General features: G+C 48.6%; 1 protein-coding gene across 1 annotated transcript; it reads left to right on the top strand.

Annotated features, from left to right (window-relative positions):
- Positions 1–3507: 3507 nt before the first annotated feature.
- Positions 3508–25377, top strand: LOC311322595 (high affinity choline transporter 1-like; the record flags this gene model as incomplete). Its single annotated transcript, XM_084454681.1, has 9 exons — positions 3508–3645; positions 11279–11495; positions 12027–12140; positions 13221–13376; positions 17228–17376; positions 17589–17732; positions 18202–18355; positions 18608–18825; positions 24814–25377. Exons 2-9 carry the CDS (start codon positions 11312–11314, stop codon positions 25375–25377), a joined length of 1683 nt encoding a protein of 560 aa, XP_084310807.1. The 5' UTR covers positions 3508–3645; positions 11279–11311.

Below are 25377 nucleotides of genomic sequence, written 5' to 3'. Positions count from 1 at the left end.
TTTACAAAACGTATTTTAGATCAACTGTGTGGCGTGTATAGAAAATCCTGTCGAGGTGATTTATACAATTTCAACATCACTTATATTTTTTAGGTTTGCGCTTCTGGTATCAGCGTTTCACTATTCTATTGGGCACCGTTCCCCAAGAAATAACTAGCATGGTTCCATTTCGTGACATAAATTGGGAAAATCTCTCACCATCAGCCATGCTTAGGACAGATCCTTGCAGTTGAACTCGGCCAGTTGGCCTTTTGCTTTGCTGCAGGGAGGGCGGCAGTTGGAGCTAAGTATGTTGGCATCCTGGGTTGTTTAGCTAGTGGCTCGTTCGTCTTCTCTCACTCCCACCGGAGAGACACGGCCATTTGGCTCATGAGGTTGCTTGTGGTATTTGAATTCACCAGACCTGCTCTGCAAAGCTTGCACATAACTGTTTTTATTGTCCTTGACCTCTCCATTTATGGTCAACAAGCTGAAAAACTCCCCAAACAGGGCTTCTACTACCAGCTAGTGGGACCAACTTCTCCGATGCTGCTGCCATTAGTTAGTTAGTTATATATATAGTTATATAATAGTTGTCAGTATTTGTATGGAACTTGGGTATGAACTTACCCAACATGTGAATGCCCCTCATCAGCATGGTAACACTCTAGACTTAGTTATAATAACAGGGTTAAACATTGATGAGGTTTCCGTAGTCGAATACCAATTTTTGACCATCACTGTGTGTTTTGTAATGCTAATCTAATCTTAACATTTCTATTCAAACCTCTACCTTCCCTGTGCTGAATTTCATATTTTTAACTACGTTTTACTTATATTTGCCACTATATGTGTTTTTTCCTGTGTTTTGGTGATGGTTTGTAAAGCACTTTGTAACATTTGTTTAAAAATGTGCTATATAAATAGAGTTTATTATTATTATTATTATTATTATTATTCATTTATCAATTAATGATTGTGCGTGTATCAGTAGTTTTTGAACTTTTTCAGCACATTTTAACAATACCACGATAATACTGATAATTTTGGTCACTATAATCGTGATGTCTAATTTTCACAGCAGTTACATCTCTATCGCCAATATATCACGCGTCGTGCCGGTGGACCGCGATGCCGATATACCTCACAGTATACTGCAAATACCACACTCCTCTTACATGAGTTATTGCTTTAGTAAATCTCCTCACTGACAAGACGATGAGCCCTGAGAATGTTGGTCAACAGAACCAGGTCTTATTAAGAGGAACACCTTTTGAGTCTTCAGGGTAAACAGCATTCTTTGGCCCATAATCTTCTGACGGAGTGAAGTTATACCGCCCCTCCCCCTCCCTGCCTCTCTCTCTCTCTCTCTCTCTCTCTCTCACATATCCCTTCCCCAGTATCACATGTCGTGGTCAGATGAAACACAATGGACAATAGAGAAGTTCTTGCCTCTCCATACATAGAGTATCATAGCCTCATGTGGCCACATTATATATGTGTGGCCACATTATATATGTGTGTGTGTGTGTGTGTGTGTGTGTGTGTGTGTGTGTGTGTGTGTGTGTGTGTGTGTGTGTGTGTGTGTGTGGGAGGGAGGGGGGGAGAAGGGCAGGGGTCAGGGCATACCTGCTGTATCTAGTCAGCAGCCGGGGGATGAGTGGCCTGCTTGTAATAATTGAGCCCAGGTGCTGTGAAGCCCCCCACCCCGCCTGTCTGGTGCCCCCCCACCTCCACCACACTCTGTAGAAGCTGGAACAGGGTGCCGTGTTGAGCACCCGACTGAGGACACGTGAGTGAGTCTGCGGGTGGGAAGAAAAGGAGAGAGAGAGAGAGAGAGAGAGAGGAAGAGTGAAACAAGGAAGAAAAACATGAACAGGGAAGGGAGTCAGTCAACAAGAGTGCCCCAGTGTGCGGAGAGTGAGCCCCCCCCCCCCCCTCGCCCCCTCCCTGTGCTGTCAAACACACACACACACCACACAGACACGCACACAAGCACACACACATACACACACACAAGCACACACGTATGCACATGTGCTCACACACACACATACAGAGCCCTCAGAGCCGCTGTGCACAGGAAGGGGCTCTTAAAGGGACCGAATTGCCTCAACGCTCACACAGAGAAAGGAAGGAGGGGAAAAAAAGAAAAAAACACTTTTCTTTCACGCTGCTGTTAAAGTTTTTTTGGGGAGGGTGGGGGGGGGCGATGTTGGATGGGTCGAGGGAGGATGGGAGTGATGGTGGTGCTTCTAATGTTGTTGACGATACGGGCGTCGGGCGGATTGATTGCTTTCACGGGGCTTTAAAGAAAAAAGAAACCGTTTCGCTCGGTCTCTATCCCCCTTCGCTTGACCGCCAACGATTTTTCACGACCGTTGGCGCGTCGGTTGGGTTTTTCTCCCGAAGCTTCGCCGCCCGAGCAGAGAGACGCCTCTCTTTCCTCCTCTTCCCCCGGCGCGGCGTATAGGCGGCCAGGTATCCACGCATATGTTGAATTCCCACCCCGCACCCATTGGCAGCGCCGCGTTTTTCCCCTCCCATGTGCGAACGTTTAGAGACCAGCCAGTGTGTTTGGCTCCCGCAAACGCCTCTATGAATAGCTCGCTTTACCTCACATAGCCTCTCGCAGCGTCGAGTTAAACAGGCATAAACCTGTCATAACCGCACCAGGCCTGGGATTCTCCATACGTCAATTACAATGCCTTTTGTCTAAGCCTTATAAGGACACGCTGCATTTCATTCCCTTGGCCTATATATCTCCTCGGGTCATGTCCTGAACGCGGGCTTGCTGTATCCTAGGCCAAGGTTGTTGTTGGTGATGTTGTTTTTGACGTTGGCGCCGACTAGTTTTCTGTACTCTCGCAACTCCTCTGTCTCGGCCGCCTCAGGTGGTCGAATAAGCCAGGCTTTGTTGCTGTATAAGGAGTACTTGGTATAGTTGTTGGCATGGGTGTGCCATGAGAGAGACAGAGAGGGAAAGAGAGTGAGGAGATATGGTTGCTGAGAGGGAGGGAGTGTGTACAGCTGTTAGCAAGAGAGGGGAAGTGAGCAAGAGAGAGAGAGAGAGAGAGAGGGAGGGGACAGAAGCAGTTTAGAGATGTATCCTGGACAGAGCTAATTGGCTGAGCATAAACAAGGAAATGGACGCAGCCACCAATCCGAGCTGGAACAGGAGGACCAATGGTGCCGTTGGTTGGCGGCTTTGTGCTCTGTGTGTCATCTGACACTCCCCTACTTTTGGAGTTTTAAAAGTGTGCAGCTGAAGGCACAGGATCACTCTAGAGTGCTCAGTCCACCCCGATCTCACACTCCAGACCCCAGCTCATCAGGAAAGACTCTTCACAAATCCTCTCTGCCTTCTTCACCTGGGGTGGACTCAACGAGAGTTTTTATGGTCATTCGTTTTGTTTTGTTTTTTTGTCCAGTTGTATATCTTCTCTCCTTCTTTGTCTCTGCTGGAGAACTTTGGAACCCGCCACGGTTGTGCTCTGCACCTCTCTCATCCCTCTCTTTGGACCTCTCTGCGTAGGTCCTATCTCTCCCTCTCTCTCTCTCTCTCTCTCTCTCTTTTTCTCTCTTTCCCTCTCTCTCCCCCCCTGAGAATAAGGCCCACACTCCAGCATCCCTAGGTCGGACGCACTTGCACAAGCGTCACGTAAGGTATGTATATATTGTTGTTTTTTTTACCTCTGAAAGTTAGAATCCTTCATGTTTCCTGTTCGTGTGCTGGTGGCAGGCTGTACGGAAGCACGTGTGAGTGCATGCGTGTGTAAGGGGCAGAAAAGCTACAGATTTCCACATGTCAAACCGTGGGGGTGGTGGGGTGGGGGGGGGGGGGGGGGGGCTGGTGGGTGAGCGAGGACGGGTCTCAATCACAGAACGGCTCGGGCGCAGGGGGGGGGGGGGGGGGGGGGGGGGGCTGCACAGGCGCTGCACCGCGGCCTCCCTCCACGGTGTATGTGTTGTGTGTTTTCCGAGAGCTGTGTTTTGTCAGGGGTGTTGCCAGGGGTACACTTAAGTGAGAGTGCATGCCTAACTCAGAATAGCCCGGGAGGGATTGCGCTCCTAGATTTAGCCCCCCAGCCTATTTTGTACTGGTGGTCACCCCCCCCCCTCCCCCCGCCCCCCTTTCCACCCCAAATGCGATCTAATTGGTTACCTTTGTTATGTGCAACATCCCTGTGTTCTATTTCAAACCGCTGCGGGATCTGTCTGTTATTTTCCACCCAGCGTGAGCAGAGATACCGTGTTCCTCTCGCGCCCCCGGCCACCGATACGGTGACATATGGTTCATCTCCGTTGCTTTCATGTATTTGTATCTGTCTCTGTTTATTTTGCAACGTGCTGCCGAGAGGCGCTGCGATGTTCCACTCCCCGACGGGGTCGGTGCCACATCTCTGTGCTCTCCTGCTCTGCTCAGCTCAGCTCCCAGCCGTTACTGACCTTGTTGATCTTTTCAGCATACCTCTGTCTCCCTCCCTCCCTTCCACCCATCTCCACCCCCCCTCCCACCCTCCCCCTCCCTCTACATTACAGCTCTATCCCTCTCTCTCTCTCTCTCTCTCTCTCTCTCTCTCTCTCTTCTTATAATCGGATCAAGGTTTCTCCGATGTTGTTAATTCACTTTCTCTCTAGAGCCCACAGTAAACAGTAAACAACACTCCTTTGGCCTACTGATACTGAAACATGCAATGGCAAATGTTACCCCACCTCTCCTTCCCTCTCCTTCTCACTCCCTCTCTCTCTCTCTCTCTCTCTCTCTCTCTCTCTCGTGCCTCCTGCCCCACACACATATAGGGTTTGATTTACTGTACTAAGATCCCAAATAAAGTGTGCTAAATTGTGTGTTGATTGAACAAACTGCATGTATTGCTTTGGACATTGCAGGTATTGCCTGTCCTGTCCTTTCTGTACCTTCAGGCTCGGTAAAGCACATTAGACTTGCTAACTTCAACTATTTGAATGTTATCCTCCCACTATTTTGTACACTCTCCTAGAAAAGTCCAAGGTTGCATATAAATCAATGATCCCCTATCACTGTATGCTTTTCATCACGTTAACATAGGTCTCCGGGGTTCGCAAAAAATTGACTTTGAATATTTTTTGCTGAAAATAGCACTCAGATGAAGCATTCTAGCATGCCTCTATACCGCACTGTTTCAGTCCTGTACTAGGCGTGCTGTTTCTGTGTCTGTAGCTTTAACGCAAATCAGCTGCTGCTCCCCATCCCCAATCTGCCCTTGCCTCCAGAAGTTCAAACAATGCAAATACAGCAGGACGTTTCTGAATGGCCATTATTTAAGTATTTTCAACTTTTTTTTTTTCCCAGACTGAGGGGGCGGTATAATTCTAACGAGTCCCCTTCTGATGTCAGAGCAGGAGGGAAATCTGAATGGCTTGAATCCCGTTTCTGAATTTGGCAGCCCGCAAAAAAACTGACCGGGTCGTCTTATGTCACAGTTTGTGTGTTAGTAGGCCCGTCAGAGACCCCTATGTACAGTATGTACATGCTCTGAGTTTTCCATAATAGGGGACCTTTAAGGCAAACATGCACAAATGGACAAGGCACATATCTTGCACATTTAAGAGACACAGTCCACAATACACCCAGTTTGTAGATCGGCCTGGACATTTTGATGTGCGTGGGTGACAGTTTTTTATTTACACATACTGTACGCAAATCTTTAGTAGATTAGCCCCATACAGTACACTATAATACATGTGCAGGACAGGAGATAACTAAGAGACTGACTAGCATAAGATAACAACTGTCATACAGTATGGCTTACAGTCATCCTTATGGTATGGACTTCTGGGCTGATCTACAAAAGGCTTGTGTCATGGGGTGTGTAAAACCTTGTGCAAAACTGCTATTGTTCTGCATGCGTCCTTCCAATTCGGATGATCGATTACAGAGAAAACTAGGTCTTCTATCAGGGGATGACAAACGTCAAGGTCGTATTTTGACTAAGAGCTGACACACAAAAAGTTGTCAATTCCGCTTTTCTAAACTTCAAGCTATTTTTTTTGCTTGGGGGGGGGGGTGGAGGGGAGGGGGTATTTAGGGTGCCAGTATCAGCTTGCAGAGGTTTTTGCTAACTCCACTACTGAGTTTATGCTTTTGCACGAGTGAGTGATAGACGTGTCGCCTCCGAAGAGTGAATCAAACAAATGTTAGCGTCGGTGACTGAGTGGGCGTCTGGCCGCCTTGCCCGGTTTGATAAATGGAGGAGGCGGAGGTGTGACTTCTATTCGCCGAGGGGAGGTGTGATTTCTATTCGCCGTGCGAGTCAGGAGAGGGGGAGGAGGAGGGGGGGAAGTGGAGGTAGGCCGACGCGCTTGTTTTTTTCCACGTCCGAGGCTAATGTGTCCTCTCTCTCTCTCTCTCTCTCTCTCTCTCTCTCTCTCTCTCTCTCTCTCTCTGTGTGAAAGGCAACACAGAGACGTCTAGAACACTGAGGTCATCTTACACAGACAGACACCTTGTCCTGAGACCGGTTTAGACCACAGGGTTGGACCCCGAGACATTAACAGAATAGTTAGTTAGGTTGCTATCAATATGATATATCTTCTTTTTTTTAAAGTTGTGTGTGTGTGTGTGCGTTTATGACAAGAGATTAAGTTCAGACTGCAATACGATATCAGGGATTAGGATCGCTGTGGATACCAGATAATATGAGACAGGACGCACGTGTTTGTGCATGTGGGAGCGCACTCACACACACATGCACACACACACTCGCAGTGTTTGACTGCTGGAAAACTACTGAGAGACATTCTTAGAAAGTAGCCCTGGGGTAGGACCCAGACCACACCTCTGCACCTGAGAGAATAAGCAAGGCATGTTTACGTTGTGCAATTAGTCTTTATAAACTCCTCACCCATCACGAAACACACCGCAGTGTGTGTGCGTGTGTGTGTGTGTGAGAGAGAGAGAGATGGGTTCAGTACTGTAGCTTTGAAAGCAGTGTGTTGACAGGAGACGGCCGGGTCCATTTAAAACCCTGCCGACTGATGTATGCACAGGGGCCTCATGGTTGGAGAGGAACGAATTCCCTAGCCTTTGGAAACTGTGTATGTTGCTGCCCCATTTCGACTGTGTGTGTGTGTGTGCGTGTGCGTGCGGGCCAGCATAAGTGACAGGGTGTGTCACCCCTATGTACAGTGTGTGTGTGTGTTTGTGTGTGTGTGTGTGTGTGTGCCTGTTCTACTGTATGAGTGAGACCAGTTGGTGGGAGCAGATTTAGTTTTTGAAGAGGTGGGACCCACTCCACACACACACACACACACACACACACACACATACCCTCTCTGGCAGGGGGCCCCATTTGAGAGGACCCTCAGCTTCCTACACAACATGTTAAGAGGGTGGCAAAGAGCCCTGTGTGTGCATGCGTCCGCGTGTGTGTGTTTGCGTGCGCGTGTGTGTATGTTTGCGTGCGCGTGTGTGCGCGCGCTAGCCTAACTTTCCCCTCCCCGCTCCCTGCCTTACCCGTTAGTGTCCGCCGCCCTCCTTATCTCCCCCCGCTCAGCCGATAACAAACCTGATAGACCTGAAATCACGCCGGCGGTGCGCTACCCGCTCGCGACCGCCGCCCCACCTGCAGCCCGGCGCCCGGCGGACGACGACGCGTCCATTCAGGCTGCTCGTCCTCCCTCCGCGGCGGAGCGGGATGAATCGGATTGAGGTCATAACGAAAACGAGACCAGAACATTCTGTCTCTGCCTCGGAGGCGCGGTGACGGAGCGCCATCCTCGGCAAACACTTGTGTTCTGAGAAGTGAGCCGCATACCCGAGACGTTAGTCATTACTAAATCGATGCACATAGGACTCATTTAACGGGACCTGGCATGAAGCGGTGTGTGTATCGGGGGGGCGCTCGGGCTTTCTGCTTGTAAAAATGAATGTGGAGAGATAATTTGTGGGCTATTTGACACTTGTTGACTGGAGAGACTTGGCCCTCGCGGGCGCGTACCTGCCAGAGCTCCAGGAGTGTGTGTTTCTGTGTGGGTATCATCAGCGGTGCCTGGCACACGTGTGTGTATGCGCGCGCGTGTGCGGATCAAGACAATGTGTGTGCATGTGTGTGTGTTATCATATAGGCGCCCGTGTGTGTGTTTGTGTGCCAGGACAATGTTTGTGTGTGTGTGTGTGTCTTCGGTGGTATTGGAGGACATTTGAGCACTTGGCCCTGGTGAACATAGTGAGGCAGCGCAGAGTTGGAACCGGTCAGACCACACCCCCCTCACCCCCCTCTGTCCTCCCCACACGGCCGAGATGTTTGCTGAGCAAATACAGCGAGGGGGAGAGAGGGAAGGAGGGAGAGGAGGAGGAGGAGAAGGAGGAGAGGGAGGGAGGGAACGGGGAGTCATCGTATAATGAATGGGATTGTTCCCCCCCCCCCCCCCCCTCGTGTCTCTCCCTTTCCCCCCTCGATCCCAACCCCCCGCGCAAACTAGGTCACCGCGCTCGCGTATCCTTCTAGAGTGACTCCGTCCTCCCCCGCCGCCCGGCCCTGGCATGCGGCGCGGAGTCTCGCACACAGACGACAGACCGAGGGGGCGTGTCCGGGGAGAGAGAGAGAGAAGGAGAGGAAAAAACTCGCAGGGATCTCTTAAAGGGATAGCGCAGCGCGCTCGCGGGCGGGGGCGGATCTTTTTTTTCCGCGGACTCCGGGTGACGTGGGGACACTGGCGGTCCCCGGAACGAACATACCTTCTCTTTTTTTTTTTACGACCCCCGCATAGTACAGTGCCCCACCGCCAGTCACCCCAGCAGGGCTACAATACCCCATAAACATCCCACTATTCTCGGCCCGGACCCCCCAACCTCCCCCTGCCGTTCGCCTCTCTGTTGCTTTTCCAAACAGTCCGCGAGGGGGGGGGGGGCGAGCCTGCGGCCCGTCGGGCTGACATCCTGCTCCTGAGACTTATTCGGAAATCAACGAATGGCGACCGGCCGTCGCCCCCCCCCCCGGACAACGCCTACCGCAGATGGTGTAAGTGAGAGGGGGCGATGCTGCTGGACACCACGGAACCCGAGAGAGAAGGAGGGAGGGAGAGAGAGGGAGGGAGAGAGAGAGAGAGAGAGGGAGAGAGATAGAGAGAGAGAGGGAGAGATAGAGGGAGGGAGAGGGGGAGAGAGAGTGCGGATATTCGCAGAGATAGTGTTAGATGACAGGACGTGAGCTGGCGCTCCCCTGGCACTATGGGGGGGGGGGAGTGGGCGGGGAGAGAGAGAGCGAGAGAGAGAGCGAAGGCCCCTGGTCACAGCGCCCACCACCAGCAGAGCGAACAACAGGAAGGGCTTATCTAGAGTAAACAGGCAGAAAGAGAGAAGTCCCCAGGAGAGAGTGTGTGTGTGTGTGTGTGTGTGTGTGTGTGTGTGTGTGAGAGAGAGAGAGAGAGAGAGAGAGAGAGAGAGAAAAAAAGTGAGCAAGTTGTGTGTGTATGAAAAAGAAAGTGTGTGTGTTTTTGCATACGCATAGTTGTGTGTGTGTGTGCGTGTGTGTGTGTGCGCCTGTGTGTCCGCTCACACAGAACCATCACCTCCATCTCTCCCGTTCACCCCCCCCCCCCCCCCCCCCCCCCCCATTAAAGACCACCCTCGTCTGTCCCTCCGAGTCCATATGCCCACACACACAGAAGCGCTCACATAATGTACACACACACACACACAGGCCCCGCCCCCTCCTCCTATACTGTCCGTCCTGTTCTTTCTCTGTAGTACACCACCCTCCCAGCTGAACTTGCATTCCTTTCTTCTTTTTCACATTGAAACTCCCTCTGAACATCTTTTGTTCCACCCCCCAGTGATTTTCGCTCTTGTTTTTCTGTTACAGTTTTGGACTGTATGTTCTGCCACGGTACGAACCGTTCTGCCTGTAAAATGGGAAACCTGTGCAATAAAACCGTTCATTTGGAAGAAACTGTCATTCCGTGTGATACTTGGGCCTCTGGTTGTTTTCTGGGGTGCTGTGTTGAGATTCCAGCGGTTGGTGACTTTGTTTGTGACGACGATGTTGGAAGGTGACTGGCGCCTCAGGGAGGAAGAGATCTGACATGTTTGTTACACTTTTGAGTGCGTGGGCCTTTTCCTCCACCAATGCTCGTTCTTGGAGGCCTTGAACGACAACACGCCTCCAGCAGTCCTCCTCACCCATACCAACGCACGCACACACACACACACGCACACACACACACGCACGCACGCACGCACTAACATGGCTCCGAGTTTCTTTGCTCACTTCCCGAGGTTTTTGTGGAGCCTTGGTGCCTCGTTGCCACCGAAGAGGGGGCGGAGCCGCCACCATATTGTCAACGCTACCCCAGCGTCTGGTGAGACCCCCCTCCACCCGTCCCCCCCCTGCTCACCCCCTCACCCCATCCACCCCTCTGCCATGCAGAGCCTGGGCATCAGCGAAAAACAGCGCCTTCCTTTTCATCCTCTCTTCCGTTCTGTCCTTCATGCTCGCCTCCCCCCCCCTCTGCCCCCCCCCCCCAAACCCCCACCCCTCTGTTCCTTGGAAGGAGGTGTGTCTTTCTTCTCTGGCTCCTCCCTGCTCAGCCTCTCGCCACCTGAACCATTGACTTGACTACCTGTCGTTGATTTTCGTGACAGTTGTTTTCTCATTTGTTTATTGTTTTGTTTTTGCGCTTGATACGCGCGCTTGCACGCGGTGAATGTACCTTGGCATTTGTGTTGTTTTCTTTCTTTTTTGTTGTTGTTGAAAAATGGCATTTAGATGGCAGTTGATTTTTGTGCAAACCCCGCCCCTTTATCCCTGCCCCTCCCCTCTTTTCAGTTTCACTGTTTAGCTTTGTCATGATCCAAAAAACGTATCTATCAAAGTTTCAAATGTATCCTTGTCCATCCTTTCCTATATGTATCTCTAATTTGCAGTAACGTGCTACTGTCCATGAAATAAAAAAACAAAACAATATATATATATATATATAAACTCTGTGGGTGATTAAATTGTCCCCACATACATTATGTTGCACAGTTCAGCTGACCCAACACTCTCTCTGCCACATATCCAATAATATTCTTGGAATATACTTGCATGCTTGTGTTTAGTTTACCAAGCCAGTCTCTACAGCTGCTCCCGATGGGCCTACTGTACTGCTGTTAGACAAAGGCCCACAGGGTGCTCTCCCTGTCCCCTTACATAACATCGCTGACCGTGTCCTTACCCTCTCTCTCTCTCTCTCTCTCTCCTTCTCTCTCTCTCTCTCTCTCCTTCTCTCTGTGTCCCTCCTCCCCCCCCCTCCCCTGCCCTCCCTGTCTCAGGTATACTATCACTACGCCTCCGGGAGAAGGAAGATGTCTCTCAACATCCCCGGCCTGGTGGTCATGGCCCTGTTCTATATCCTCATCTTGGGGACGGGCATCTGGGCCTCCATGCGCTCCAGGAAGGAGGAGAAGAAGTGCTCGGGCGACGGGATGGAGATCACACTGCTCGCCGGACGCAACATCAACCTGCTGGTCGGAATCTTCACGCTCACCGGTGAGGCGGGGAGCCACCAGCCAATAGGGTCTTGTGGGTGGGGCACCAGCCAATAGGGTCTTGTGGGTGGGGCACCAGCCAATAGGGTCTTGTGGGTGGGGCACCAGCCAATAGGCTCTTGTGGGTGGGGCACCAGTCAATAGGGTCTTGTAGGGACACCAGCCAAAAAGGTCTTGTCGGGACACCAGACAATTTGGTCGTGTCGGGACACCAGCCAATAGGGTCTTGTCGGGACACCAGCCAAAAAGGTCTTGTGAGGACACCAACCAATAGGATTTTGTCGGGACACGAGCCGATAGGGTCTTGTGGGGACACCAGCCAATACGGTCTTCTGGGGACACCAGCCAATGTTATCAGATCTTACTTCATGTCCCTCAAAGATGTCCTTTAGAAACATGTGCTTTGTCGCTAGTCATGGGTTAGTCATAGACCCTGGGGTTAGTCACTGACCCTGTCCAATTATAGCAGTTTCCTTTTGAATGGCTCATGTTTCTTTTTGTTAATGTGCGTGTGTGTGTTCTCTCCGTGCAGCGACGTGGGTCGGCGGAGGGTTCATCTTGGGCATCGCAGAGGCGGTTTACAACCCGACGCTGGGCCTGGTGTGGGGCCTGATGCCGGTTCCCTACGTCCTCACCTTCTTCCTCGGTGAGTAGGATGACCTTTGAACTACCGCCCCCCAACCCTGCCCCAAGGGGGGCCCTGGAGAGAGTCCCAGATAGCTGACGTTGCGTAATCGCGTTTCGTAACCGCAATAATGCTGACCCACGCCGTTAACCTGGAAAGACTAAAACGCGACACCAAGAACTGGAACCAGTGTGGTCTATATATAAGACCCATGATATGTACAGTATATATATATACATACGCAGGCACAGGACCCGCCTATATTTCTAAATATATATTCCCAGAACAGCTTGCCTATGTCCCACTGATCCATATTTCCATGCTACTGAAACTGACCTATTGACCCACTAGTACTAGGGAAAAACCCCTGACTTGCACACTAGGGCGCGGTCGGCCGGTGGCATCGGCACGTTTAAAACGGCGCCCGCGAATGCCGTACGCGAGGTCAAATCCCGGCGGCGCTCTCGTCTCCTCTCCTCCCACGTCGAGGGAGCCGTGACAATGGTGGGCGCCGCCATGGAGCGCCGGATCGGGTGTCAAATCACGGGGCGCGATCCGTTTTGATGATGATGGCGGCACGTCATGGAACCGGGCGCTGCGCTCGTTAGCGCAATCGGGTATCATCATGTGATAGCGCCTGATATCGCCACAGCGAGCAGGTCTTAGCGGGGGTGTCGGGTCGGCGGTCGGTTACCGGGGGGCGGAGGTGGTCGGGGGTGGGTCGTAAAAGTGTCATCCGCTTAAAAATACCACGAGGGTCTGCGCTTCTAGCATTGTGACTCAGAGGGACAGGTGCAGGCGAGGTTGAGTATGGGGGAGGGAGGGGGGGGGCGTTGGAGGGAGAAGTTACTTGTTGGCCGTGGCGTTCGAACGACGGAAGGTGGGGGTGGGGTGGGGGGGATTTTAACGGGAACTTGGTTACAATCAGAAAACGTAACCCAAGCCTTCCGTTTGCTGTCCATTGTTGCCCGGAGCGGGACAAACACGGAGAGGGTGTCGTGTGCACTCTGGATTATCTGAGGTGAACACTTGTTTTGTTTCATGTTGACCTGACTGGTTTATTACCCCCCCCGCCCTCTTCCCCTCCCTTCCCACTCTCAGGTGGCTTTTTCTTCGCGAAGCCGATGAGAGAGAACAAGTACATGACAATGATGGACCCCTTCCAGCTGAAATACGGAGACGTCCTGAGCAGCGCACTGATCTTTCCTGCCCTGGTGGCCGACGTCCTGTGGGTGGCGCGCACGCTCGTCAGCCTAGGTACTGAGCTCACACACGCGCACGCACACACACATGCACACACACAGCTGCTGTCGGGCCGAGACCTTGCATCTCCATTCTGGTGATTTTTGTTGTTGTTGTTTTTTTTTACATCAGTTGAAAGCTGGGATTACCCCTCTACGAACTCGGAGCGCCTCCCAGCCCTGGGGGACCGGTTAAACATTCTAAACAGCTCATCATATGTGTTTTTATGTTCAGGAAGCATAGAAATTGCATAGAAAAGTTAGCATAGAACTTCTTTTTTTTTTCCATATTCTGAAAACGGGCCATTTTGGAGATGCAAGGTTTTCACCCAACAGCAGCGACAGGCAAGCCCCCTGTTTGCACAGTGCATGTGCATCCACATGTATTCTACGTTTGTAGTAGGTCTTACGCACACCCTTGGTTTGTTGCTGAGCCAAAACTGAGGCGTTCAACATCTGAATAAAGGTCTCGCCACTCAAGTATAACGCTCTGTACCTTTATTTCAGCAAACAACGTTTCGATCTGTTACGATCTTTTCGATGATCTTTGTGAAGATTTCACAGATCGAAACGTTTATTTGCCGAGATGAACGTACGGCCACGCAAGCCCTTTTTCCCCAAGTTTATTCTACACACACACTCATGCCCACATTTATAGGCGCTAATCAAGTCCTTTTCAAGTCCTAATAGTGTGTGAGGAACCCACACTGAGAGACTCACACTGAGAGCGCTCCTGCTGGCATCAGAGAATATAGAGTTGGCAGTGCAGAGATGGCTCTCTATGTGAACAATGAAGGCCGTCCATTGATATGACTAATAGGTCCAAGCTGGTCTGAACAACAGTGGAATGGTGCCATACACAAACCTTGAGAAGACAGCCTTCATATTTCAATGGGTGATTAACTGTAACAATGCAGAAATCCCCTTTAGCACATAACGCCATAACACACCACAGCGCTCCACATTGATATTTGTATGTGTGTGTGTGTGTGTGTGTGAGTGTGTGCATGCGTGTGTATGTGAGGGCGCGCACATGTGTGTGTGTGTGTGTGTGTGTGTGTGCGTGTGTGTGTGTTTTAAATGCCCTGGTATGTGTTTTAACACTGTTCTCTTTTTCCAGTGTGTTTTCTAAACTCTTTTTCTAAGTATCCCCAGTGCATTTCTCTCTACTCTCTCTGTATTACAAGAGGCTAATTGTCTCAGATAAAAACAACAGTATTCAATAGTGCCTGTGTTCATAAAGCAGGTCCTGTGTGACCCAACTGAAAATGAACCCATTGCAATATCGAGGGAACATTTACTGGGTATGTTGTAAAAACCTTTTAAAAACAGTCTAAGTTGTGGTTTCAGCACTTGTTTCACAATGAAAAGTGCTTTATAAATAAAATGAATTATTATGATCATTATGATTGTTATTATTATTATTATTGTTGTTATTATTATTACAATTATTATTATTATTATACAGGATCATCTCCTCACTAAACAGCCTGAATGGTTGGTTAGCGCGTCTGGGCGGTGGTTAGGGTGACTGTTGACTGCTCACACACACTTGACAAGAGGGAGGTGAAAACGGTTTACACAGAGGAGTGCTGTCGCTTAGAGACTGTGTGTGTGTGTGTGTGTGTGTGTGTGTGTGTGTTTGTTCTGGTTCGCGTGAGGTATGAAGACATAGCTACGTGCTTGCATGATTATGTACTGTACTGTATGTTCGTATCTAGGGTGGTGTGTGTGTTTGTGTGTTTGTGCGTGTGTGTGTGTATACATGAAGTATGTGTGCTTGTGTCCAGTCTCTCCAAAAGACACGACTGTCCACGTAATGTTGGTTCGCCATGTGAAATCAATAGTACATAATTACGGCTGATCACATTTAGAGAGCTGGGAGATGGGTGATTGGGGCCTGGGAGGTGCGTGTGCGTGTGCATGGGTCAACTGACTGGAGGCATGGCAGGAACAAGGGGGCTAAAAACAGATTGAGGGGTAATTTAGCAACCTCTCTCTCTCTCTCTCTCTCCCTCCATCCCCATTCGCTCCCTATTAAGCCTTGGAGTCCCTTAACTCTCATTCCTTCGCCCTCCTCTCTCCTATTTTTAGCGCAGAGGGGCACAAGCTGGCACGGCCACCGGGGCCCGGCTCAGTTTAGCTTCCCCCCGAGAGAAGACCAGCCTGAGAGGTGGCAGTGTTTTCACCCCATGGTTTAGAGGGGGACTTTACCTTATCAATGCACCGTGCACTATGGAAACATGAGAATATCACTATTTGGTGGGTAGGAAGAACTGGATTGGTAGGCCTAGAGCAGTTTTTGCAAACCCCTCCCAAAAGGTATGTTGTGCATACACAGGTGGCAAATGCACATTTATGGAAAACTAAAAGAGAAAGAACGAAAGAAAGAAAGAAAGAAAGAAAGAAAGAAAGAAAGAAAGAAAGAAAGAAAGAAAGAAAGAAAGAAAGAAAGAAAGAAAGAAAGAAAGAAAGAAAGAAAGAAAGAAAGAAAGAAAAAATCATTATTGGCCCTTTTAAATACCTAAATCGATAGGATGGACCTATGTGGCCATATGTTTCCTGGACAGCCCCCCTGCAAACTGTCCACCAGCAAACCTTTGAGGTCTGGGACAACTGTCCAGCAACTGGCAAATGTTAGGGTAGGACTGAGTGTGTTTTGTGGCGTTTTTATTGAGCTGCTACTGAAAATAGATTGGGCCCTTTAAAGTGTGTGTCTGAGCGAGCGAGCGAGCGAGCGAGCGTGTGTGTGTGTGTGTGACTCTGCGGGGGTAAAAGGACAAAAATAGACCTACAATACAAAGGGGGTTTAAATAGAGACACCTCAACCTCGGGGGGGGGGGGGGGGGGGGGGGTCAAGTGGGGGTCAAAAGGTCACGGTCAGGCTGAAACAGTAGTCAGCGATGGTGCCGATCTGACACTTTTCTGTTTAAGGGCGTTGTTTTGGTGCGGCTGCCTCGCGGCTGGGGAGACCCTGGCATTGAGGAAGACTCGTCAGGTAGAGACGCTTTGCTTGCTTGTTTGAGTAACACTCACAGATGTTTTTGTTCATTTGTTCATTTGTTTCTTTTTATTTTCGATTTTATTTCGATATCTTATTTCTTTATTATGTCTTTTCTAAAGAGATAAGTTCAAATGATGATGATGATGTTGATGATGATGATGATGATGATGCATCTTCGTGGGAGGAAGGAAATTCTTCAGTCTCACAATCAATAGGCTGCTGCTATGTCGTACTGTTCTTCACTGTTTTTCATTTTCGTATTTTTTCAGCTCTGTTTCCTTGCCTGTCGCTTATAAATCCATTTGCTCTTGGTTGCTTTAAAAAGTTTTTGAAAACCAACCTACTACTCATGCTTTAAGTTTAAAATTCATTCTCGTCAAAGCAATAATGGCCATAGGCCTTTTTATTGTTCATTATGTAATGTGAGTGTCTCAAAGTGCGTTTTACTGCAAGTTTCCTAACATTTTCTCACAAGATATAGTGGAGGACTGACCCTCAGGAGGACGGATCAAGGGAGCTGAATTAAAGAGGCAAATTAGTGAGAGTAAATATCAAATAAGCAAATAAGTCTAAAACCGTAAGAATGAGAGATAGTGCACTCCAAAGTGTGTGTGTGTGTGTGTGTGTGTGTCTGTGTGTGTGTGTGTGTGTGTGTGTGTGTGAGGGAGAGAGAGCGAGAGAAAACGAGTGAGCTAAAATTCCAGAGAGAAAGAGAGAGAGAGAGAAAGAGAGAGAGAACGAGAGTGATAAATGCATGCGTTGACCTCTCAACAGGATAGGGACAGTAACCACAAGGCTCCAGGGTTTCTGGGTCTTCCCGCTGTCCGGCAGAGAACTGAGCGTTCTGCCGCGTGTGATTCCAGGTGGGACCATGAGCGTGATCCTGGACCTGTCCTACGGCTACTCCATCTGCATCTCCTCGTTGGTGGCCATCATCTACACCCTGCTGGGAGGCCTCTACTCGGTGGCCTACACCGACGTCATCCAGCTCATCCTCATCTTCGTCAGCCTGGTCAGTCTCCAGAAAGAATCCTCCCAGTCTCATGGGAACCCAACACTCTCTGTGCTGAAACTCCTCTGAGAGCAAGAAAGAGTTGTTTTGTTTTGCTTCCACCAATGGCTGACTGGTTCTGTCCTCTCTCTGTCTGTGTGTGTGTGTGTGTGTGTGTGTGTGTGTGTGTGTGTGTGTGTGTGTGTGTGTGTGTGTGTGTTGCATGGCTGCAGTGGGTGTGTGTCCCGTTCATGATGTTGAACCCCTACTCAGTGGACATCACGTTGACGGCCTTCAACGAGACCTTTCAGGCGCCCTGGGTGGGAAAGCTGGAGCCCCAAGATTCTGGCAAGTGGATCGACGACTTCTTGGTGCTGGTGAGTGACACAAACACACACACACACACACACACACACACCCTTTCGCAACTGTATGCAGCCACAAACGCATACACACTGTGGGCGTTTACAGGACACACCCACTCACACATGTATGCAAAAAAACAAATGACATAACTCTGCTACACACAGCCTCTATAACCCAATACAGCTGGATTGGATAATTCCATTCAACTACAAAAGCAGCAAAACAACAACAACAACAACCCATGAATGTGTTTAGTGTGTTGTCCTGGCTTCTTTCCTGGGAAAACAATGAAGCCTTTATGACCTAGTGATCCTCCATTTGCGCTGGACCGGTGTATCAGTCAGCTGTTCCGTCTAGCTATCCTTTCAATGCATGCATTCATCCATTCACCGGTCAACTCTGTCATCCATCCATTCATCCCGTCCATTCATGCGCTTAAGAATTCATTCATTCATCCCTCCATCCATTCTGTCTCCCCAGGGCCTCGGTGGTCTGGCCTACCAGGCGTTCTACCAGAGGATCCTTTCAGCCTCCTCCTACACCCAGGCCCAGGTCACCTGCTTCGCCTCCTCCGGCTTCTGCCTGGTGCTGGGCATCCCCTCCATCCTGGTCGGGGCCGTGGCGGCGTCCACAGGTGACCACTTAAGGCCTAGGATGCACAAACCATCGTAACACCTAGCGACTGTTTATGCCATTAATTAATGTCAGAATACCAAGTTGATATGTGAAACGATATGTGAGACGGCGTAACAGTCACCCATGTGCACAAAACTGTTACACCTAGTGAAGCGTAACCACATTACCTCGTCGGCCAGCGGATGCGTTAATGCCTTATTTGATCATGTACCACTCCGCAAACTGACGACCATCGTTTGTGGCTCCCCAGACTGGAACCTGACCGACTACGGCTCTCCTAGCCCCTACGAGCGCCACCAGGCCGGCTCCATCCTGCCCATCGCCCTGCAGTACCTCACCCCCGCCTACATCTCCGTCATCGGCATCGGGGCTGTCGCCGCCGCCGTCATGTCATCCATGGACTCCGCCCTCCTCTCCTCGGCCTCCATGTTCTCCTCCAACATCTACAAGAACATCATCAGGAAGCAGGTGAGAGAAAGGCCGTCACAGTGCAACCGTTATCCCAACCTCAGCGTTAGGGCTACGTGTCCAGCTAAACAGCGCTAAGCTTACAGGTGCGTAGAGCTCACTAGAGCTTAGAGCTTGGCTAGGCTACCGATGTTTTACAGCCCTGTTAGCACCGAGCGTTGTGTTTTTGCAGACCGGAGTATTAACTATAGCTAATTTAAGATAGCTAGCTAGTTTAACTAATGCTAATGTTTGCCGTCTCTGCAGTCTTGGCAAAAACCGACCGTTGTCGTCATCAAAACATCCTTTCACAGCCTTTTATAGCCAGGCGCTTTATCCCAAAAAGTTCAAATTTTTTCAACTGAAAAAAAAAACCTAGAGCCCCTGGCTTTAGTTATATAAAAATAACCACAAATCATCACTATGAATTCTGTGAAGTGTCGCCCTGAAAATATTGCGTGGCGATGCCTCGTCATTGTATGAGAATTCCATATTACTGTACCAACGTTATTCTGAGTGGGGTAGGCTAGCTGCGGGCGTTAAACCACACATTCTGTTGAGCCAGGAATTGCAGGGCTATCGTTAAAATTTGCAATCCAGTGAAAAAACAACATAACACCGTTGGATTTGAATACCGGAATTGTTTAGAGGACATTTTCAGTTACACATTAATCTACAGTGTTATTACCAAAAATTATTTGGTTGTGTACATTTACGTTTTTAGTAAAGAATTGGTGACGCTGTCGCCTCAGAGTGGGCGTTAGCACACACACTTCCACTAACGTTACTGCTAGCTACCTAGATTGATTTTTTAAAAATACGATAGCTCCATATCGTCAAGATCCTTATTTGAGAGTTACAGGTTTGCTCTGCAAGGGATTGCTTTATTTGGACCAAGTTTAAGTTTTTGTGGGAATATGGTGAAGGAATATGGTGTACTTTTATTTTTAAGTGTTGTGGGAATATGGTGTACTTTTTGAGTACTTTAAGAAGACATTGTCAGGGGAACATTTTCCTTGAAAATTGTGAATAGTCTGACAAATAATCAAGTGTAAAGCTATATTATGTAGCCTATTTAACACTTAGAAGGATGTTTGTGTATTTAACCTACACTTGTTGCCAAGTTCACTTGATGCCCATAGGGTTGGAACTGTTTAATTCAAATAGGCCTATCATCATTGTCCACTTTAGATCGACCCCTGTACATCAGTTAGTTAGTTTGTCCGTTCATCTGACACACATGTACCAGAGCCCACCACCTGAGGGTACTTACCACAGTTCATTTTTCCCATTGCCAAGTACATTTTGTTTTGTACATAAAAAACACTATGCTTGGTGTCTTCATGTAACGTTTTATGGTCAGGTTTTACGCTATGAATCTGTCGGGGTACAGCCTGTTACCTCCTTCAAATTCAACTACGGATAGTCATAAGGTCCACCATACTGTCCTTTATCTCCTAGCTGAAATAGGTAGCACGATTGTTTGCCATCACCAAATCATAGTTTTGGCGTGTGCCACCGAGCGTCCTGTCCTTGCCCTTGTCCTTGATAAGCGACATCTCAACAAGCTAATTACATCTGAGATATGTGTTGGAAGAACTGAAATTAATCCGATGGCGGGGAGCTCCACACTGATGATCTTCTGCGCTGTCTTCACCACCCTCTGGATGGCGTGCCTGTCATGGGTGGTGGAGTTGCCGTACCAGGCTGTAATGCCTTGTTAGTGTTCAGGGCCAGGTTGTGGTCTTGACACCATATTATCTGACACCTCCAGGAGGAAGGCAGTTTCTGCCTATTTTTACCACATGTGGTCTGTCCGTGAGGAAGTCCAGAGTCCAGTTGCATACAGAGATGCTCAGGCCTACACTTCTCAGCTTCGGGACCAGGTTGATGGGGCGTACGGTGTTGAAGGCAGAACTGTAGTCAATGAATAGCATCCTGACGTAGGTGTTTTTCTTGTCCAGGTGCTCCAGCTCTAAGTGTAAGTGCGATGGCATCATCCAGACCTGTTGGCTCTGTAAGCGAGCTGGTGGACACTATGATGGTGTCGTTGTGTTTCATCGCTAGTTTCTCCATGCACTTCATGACCACTGGAGTGAGTATGCCACAATAATGTTATGTGTTTTAATTGAAATATATTCATTTGGGGGCTTTTCCCAGCACAAAATGATACATGTGATTAATTAGATTAATTAATTACAGATCATAATTAATTACATTATTTTAATTGATTGACAGCCCAAATTATTTATTTATATTTACACACAGTTCTGCTTGACTGTTGTGAATGGGACGTGATCACAACATTAGCAACAATTAGCCAATCGGCTAACGCTAGCTGTGCTAGTTAGCTAACTTGAATGCCAACAGGGCCATTTAGAACTCACAACACATAGAAAGCTACTAACATCAGAAGACATGGACTAAAAGCTGTGGTTACATTACTTACGTAGCTAGCTATTACCAAGCTAGCGTTAGCTTCTGCTAGCATGTAGCCTTGCTGCTGCAGGTAGGCTACCTAATAACCAGGGGCGGATCAAGTTGACAAGGTCCGGGGCTAAAGCCCAGAGCAGAAGGGAGAACACCGTAAATTTTGGGGGGTGGTCCTTGCTGTTCTGCCTGGAACACTATGGCATAAATGTAATAAAATGTCACTGCATTGTAAGACTACTGTTGACTCATTTGTGTGACAAAAAACAGATTCACCTCTCAGGGTCACACCTAAAATACAGTCTGATCCACTAACATTAGCTTGCTGGCCAGCAGTTCATATTAGGCTAGTCACTTGTGCCAATTTGACCAGTTGTATTTACTCACAATTCACAAAAGTAAATAGGCTACAATCCGTGTGAGAGTAGCAGCACAACTGTTGATAGGCTATTTTGCGACTTTGCATTGACTATTTATATAATCTGGCCAGGAAATTACAAGTTGAAGATATTTTAAAAACCTAAAAATCACGATTTGGGGCTTTTGAGAAAACATACAGGGCTGCAGCCCCAGAAGACACCCCCTATCTCCACCCAGCTAACATTAACTGCTGTTGACATGTTCCGCTGTAGTTACCTAGTAAGCTAACATTAGCTGCTGCTAATATGTAGTTGCTGTAGTTAGCTAGCAAGTTATGTTTTGACACGTCCCAATCACTAGACCCGTTATAAGATCAGTTCTCATTCCAGTAGTCAAGCAATTGCCTTCTCCGATTCAGTTGTTTCTGGCCCACTGTCATTGTCATTTTAGCAACCTCTCCAACCTGTTATTGGCGATGTGTGATGTAGTGGCCGGCACAGCGTCCTTTGGCTGCACTTTCCTGTGCCCGTTCAACTAGCCCTATAATGTAGTATAGTGATATCAGCAGGTCCCGCGAGAGGAGAAGGGTGTGTAATCCAAGATGGTGGAATTAAATAAACATAGAGTTCACATTTTGTTATTTATTAAGTTTATAACTTTGCCATAGGGCAAATATTACAACTCAAAACTGCACTGCCTTGGATCCTGAGCAATACTGTCTGCTGAATGTCAGCTTCACACAGTGCTTGGTTCTCGAGATAACTGCGATACAGACAGACATCCATACATACACACCAGTGGCGGCTGGTGACTCAAAAAACTGAGCAGGACAGGAGGAAGAGAGGCGAACCGCCCAAAACTGAAAACACTTTCTTTAACTACATGCAGCATTTATTTATAATATTCATGATAAAATATTACAAAACAACAATAAAATATTGTAAGCAATAGTTGTTGTAGGCCTAATGGATTGTACTCTTCTCTAAAGAGAGAAAATAATTGATATTGGTGAAGTGCTGGAGAGGTTAGGTGATATATGAAAAATGTTTTTGATTAGGGGACACTGAGGTGTGCTGGCTCTCAAACAGTTTGTTGGCAAATAGATTTGACAACTGGACAATGGAATACGTTGCACAGCAAATGCAGTATCCAACAGTTCGCTCATGGCTAGCTAGGAATGGTACAGCTATGGGATTAGCTCATTTGGGTTGTTGTCAAAGCTGCCACTCTTATGTTGCTATGGCCTACAATTATTGTTTTATTGATTATTTGTTTTGGACGAGCTGCAGACAGTTTGCGCTTCCAGCCAATCTGCGCGCCTGCCTATGCTGTAGCCTGACGTGCACCTCGTAGCCCCCGTAGATAACGTTACCGGCTATAGCCAGCCAGTGGAACTGTCGTGTTCAGACGGCCCTAGCTCAAAAAGTATTTATCTCAGCTTAGATATTTGAATGTCTAGAATCAAGACAAATAGACGAACAGTTTGATGTATAATATGTCCCATAATACTTTAGGATGTATTATATTATGGAGCTACGAACACACAAAAAGTCTCCAATGGCACAGGGAAGAGAAACACAGACATCAACGCCGACTCTATCGGCCTTCTCTGTGGTAAATCTGGAATCTGGAATGTGATTGGACTAACAAAATGTCAATCATTAAATCCTGTTCAGAGTACTGTCCTCCCTCAGCGTTTTGGCCAATCACAAATTAGCATGAAAAAATTGCATTACATCGATAGAATTCCTCCCTTCCATAGATATCTATGGGTCCTCCAGCTGCATGTTATAGATGTCACTGTTGGAGCTTTAGAATTTCAATAATGGGTTTTTATCCATAGGGAAAACCTAATATATGAACAAAACTGAGATAATTAAAATCTAATAAATCTAATAAATATTAATTATAAATAAATAAACGCATATATTTTAATCCCTCTCTTCTCTCCAAAAATTGAGGACTGTCCTCCTCTACCTCAATGGATGAGCCTCCTCTGATACACACATACAGAGATTCCTGTCTTTATAGTTAAAAGACTGTACCCACAATGCACCTCTACACTGACCAGTGGAAATCCATAGATGTAGAACAAGGACCAGACAAGCCAGGAAACAACACAAGATCTGAACTTTGTGAATTTGGAGAGTAGACGGCCCCCTGAGTAAAATATACCTTTACTGAGACACCACGCATCGTTTTTTTGTGTCCGAAGCCATGTGAAAATGGATTAGCATCCATTAGTGGTGAGCATCTCGTAAAAAGATGACGCATGCGAAGGACGGGGACCGCCTGGACGATTTCAACGGATGGGGAACAATCACGTCACAATGTTCCCAAAACATGGACTCAATGCCCCGCCTCTCTCTCTCTCTCCAGGCCACTGCCCTGACCTGTTAAGAGTAGATTAAACCCAAATGTTTCCTAAACAAAATCATAAGTAGACGCAGTAGGCATCTCTATTATCTTTAATATGGCTTCTCAATTCTCAGAAACGCAGTCTTAAATCAGTCCTCACCAGCAGTAATTTTCAACCGAAAACAAGAAGCCCCTTTATGGTTTAACACCGCGCATAGTCTGACTCGTGTGGGTAGTTACATGATATTTACTAGACGACCACATTACACTGTATTCACACACACACACACACACACACTCACACACATACACTCACAGGCTGCTACCGCTGGCTGGAGAAAACAAAGGAGCTATTGATTTTCAACGTCGCCTGTTTTCACTTTGCGTTTTGTTTTTGCGTCCCTTTTTTTTTTTCCTTCTGCTTCACTGTTGAATGCTGATTTATGTAATTGTTTCCATTCTTTTTCGCCCCCACGGAATGTTCCATATGACGGACCAGGCGGCGTTCAAGGATGACAGAATGTTCTCTAGCCGTGTTTTCCTGAACCCCTGTCTGGTTCAACTCATGTGAAGTACGAATGTCACCAGATTGGTGGAATGTTTTCATAGCGTTATCGGGGAGATACAGCGCAGGGCTGAGCCCTTTGAAGGTCGCGCCGACAGACAAAGTGTCCCAAGACTCATTGTGATTTGTGTTTCGACTTCAAGGACAATGCAATGAAATCATAGGCCCGACGACCCAGATTCGGATAGTTGACCGTTATGATGATGATAATGTTTGTTACAAAGCGCTTCAAACTATTCAAAGCACGTCCTCCATGTCTCTCTCCGCCCCCCCCACCCCCCCCCCCCTCCCCCCAGGCGTCGGACCGGGAGATGCAGTGGGTGATCCGCATCTCCGTCATCGTGGTGGGCCTGGCCGGCACGGCGCTCACCTTCCTGGACAACAGCGTCCTGGTCTTCTGGCTGGTGGGCGTGGACATGTCCTACACCATCATGTTCCCGCAGCTGGTGTGCGTGCTCTTCTTCAAGATCTCCAACGGCTACGGCGCCACGGTGGGCTACGCGTTGGGCCTGGTGATGCGCTTGCTGAGCGGCGAGCCCCTCATCAACCTGCCGCCCGTCATCCGCTACCCCGGCTGCCGGCTAGACGCCGAGGGCATCCTGACGCAGTACTTCCCGTTCCGCACCACCATCATGCTGACGTCGCTGGCGTCCATCCTGCTGGTCTCCTACCTGGCGTCCATCGTCTTCAACAAGGGCCTGGTGTCGGAGCGCTGGGACGTGTTCAAGGTCAGCCGGAGGCAGCAGCCGCGCACCGCTGCCCCACAGCCCCTGCAGCCCAAGGCTGAGGAGAAGAAGGCCTACGCCGCCGACACCAAGGATGGCAACGTGTCCCGGCAACTGCTGGACACCAGCTGCTGA

The sequence above is a fragment of the Borostomias antarcticus genome, assembly GCF_949987555.1.
Source record: "Borostomias antarcticus genome assembly, chromosome: 20".
NCBI lineage: Eukaryota > Metazoa > Chordata > Actinopteri > Stomiiformes > Stomiidae > Borostomias > Borostomias antarcticus.
This window is presented reverse-complemented; position numbering and strand designations above follow the sequence as displayed.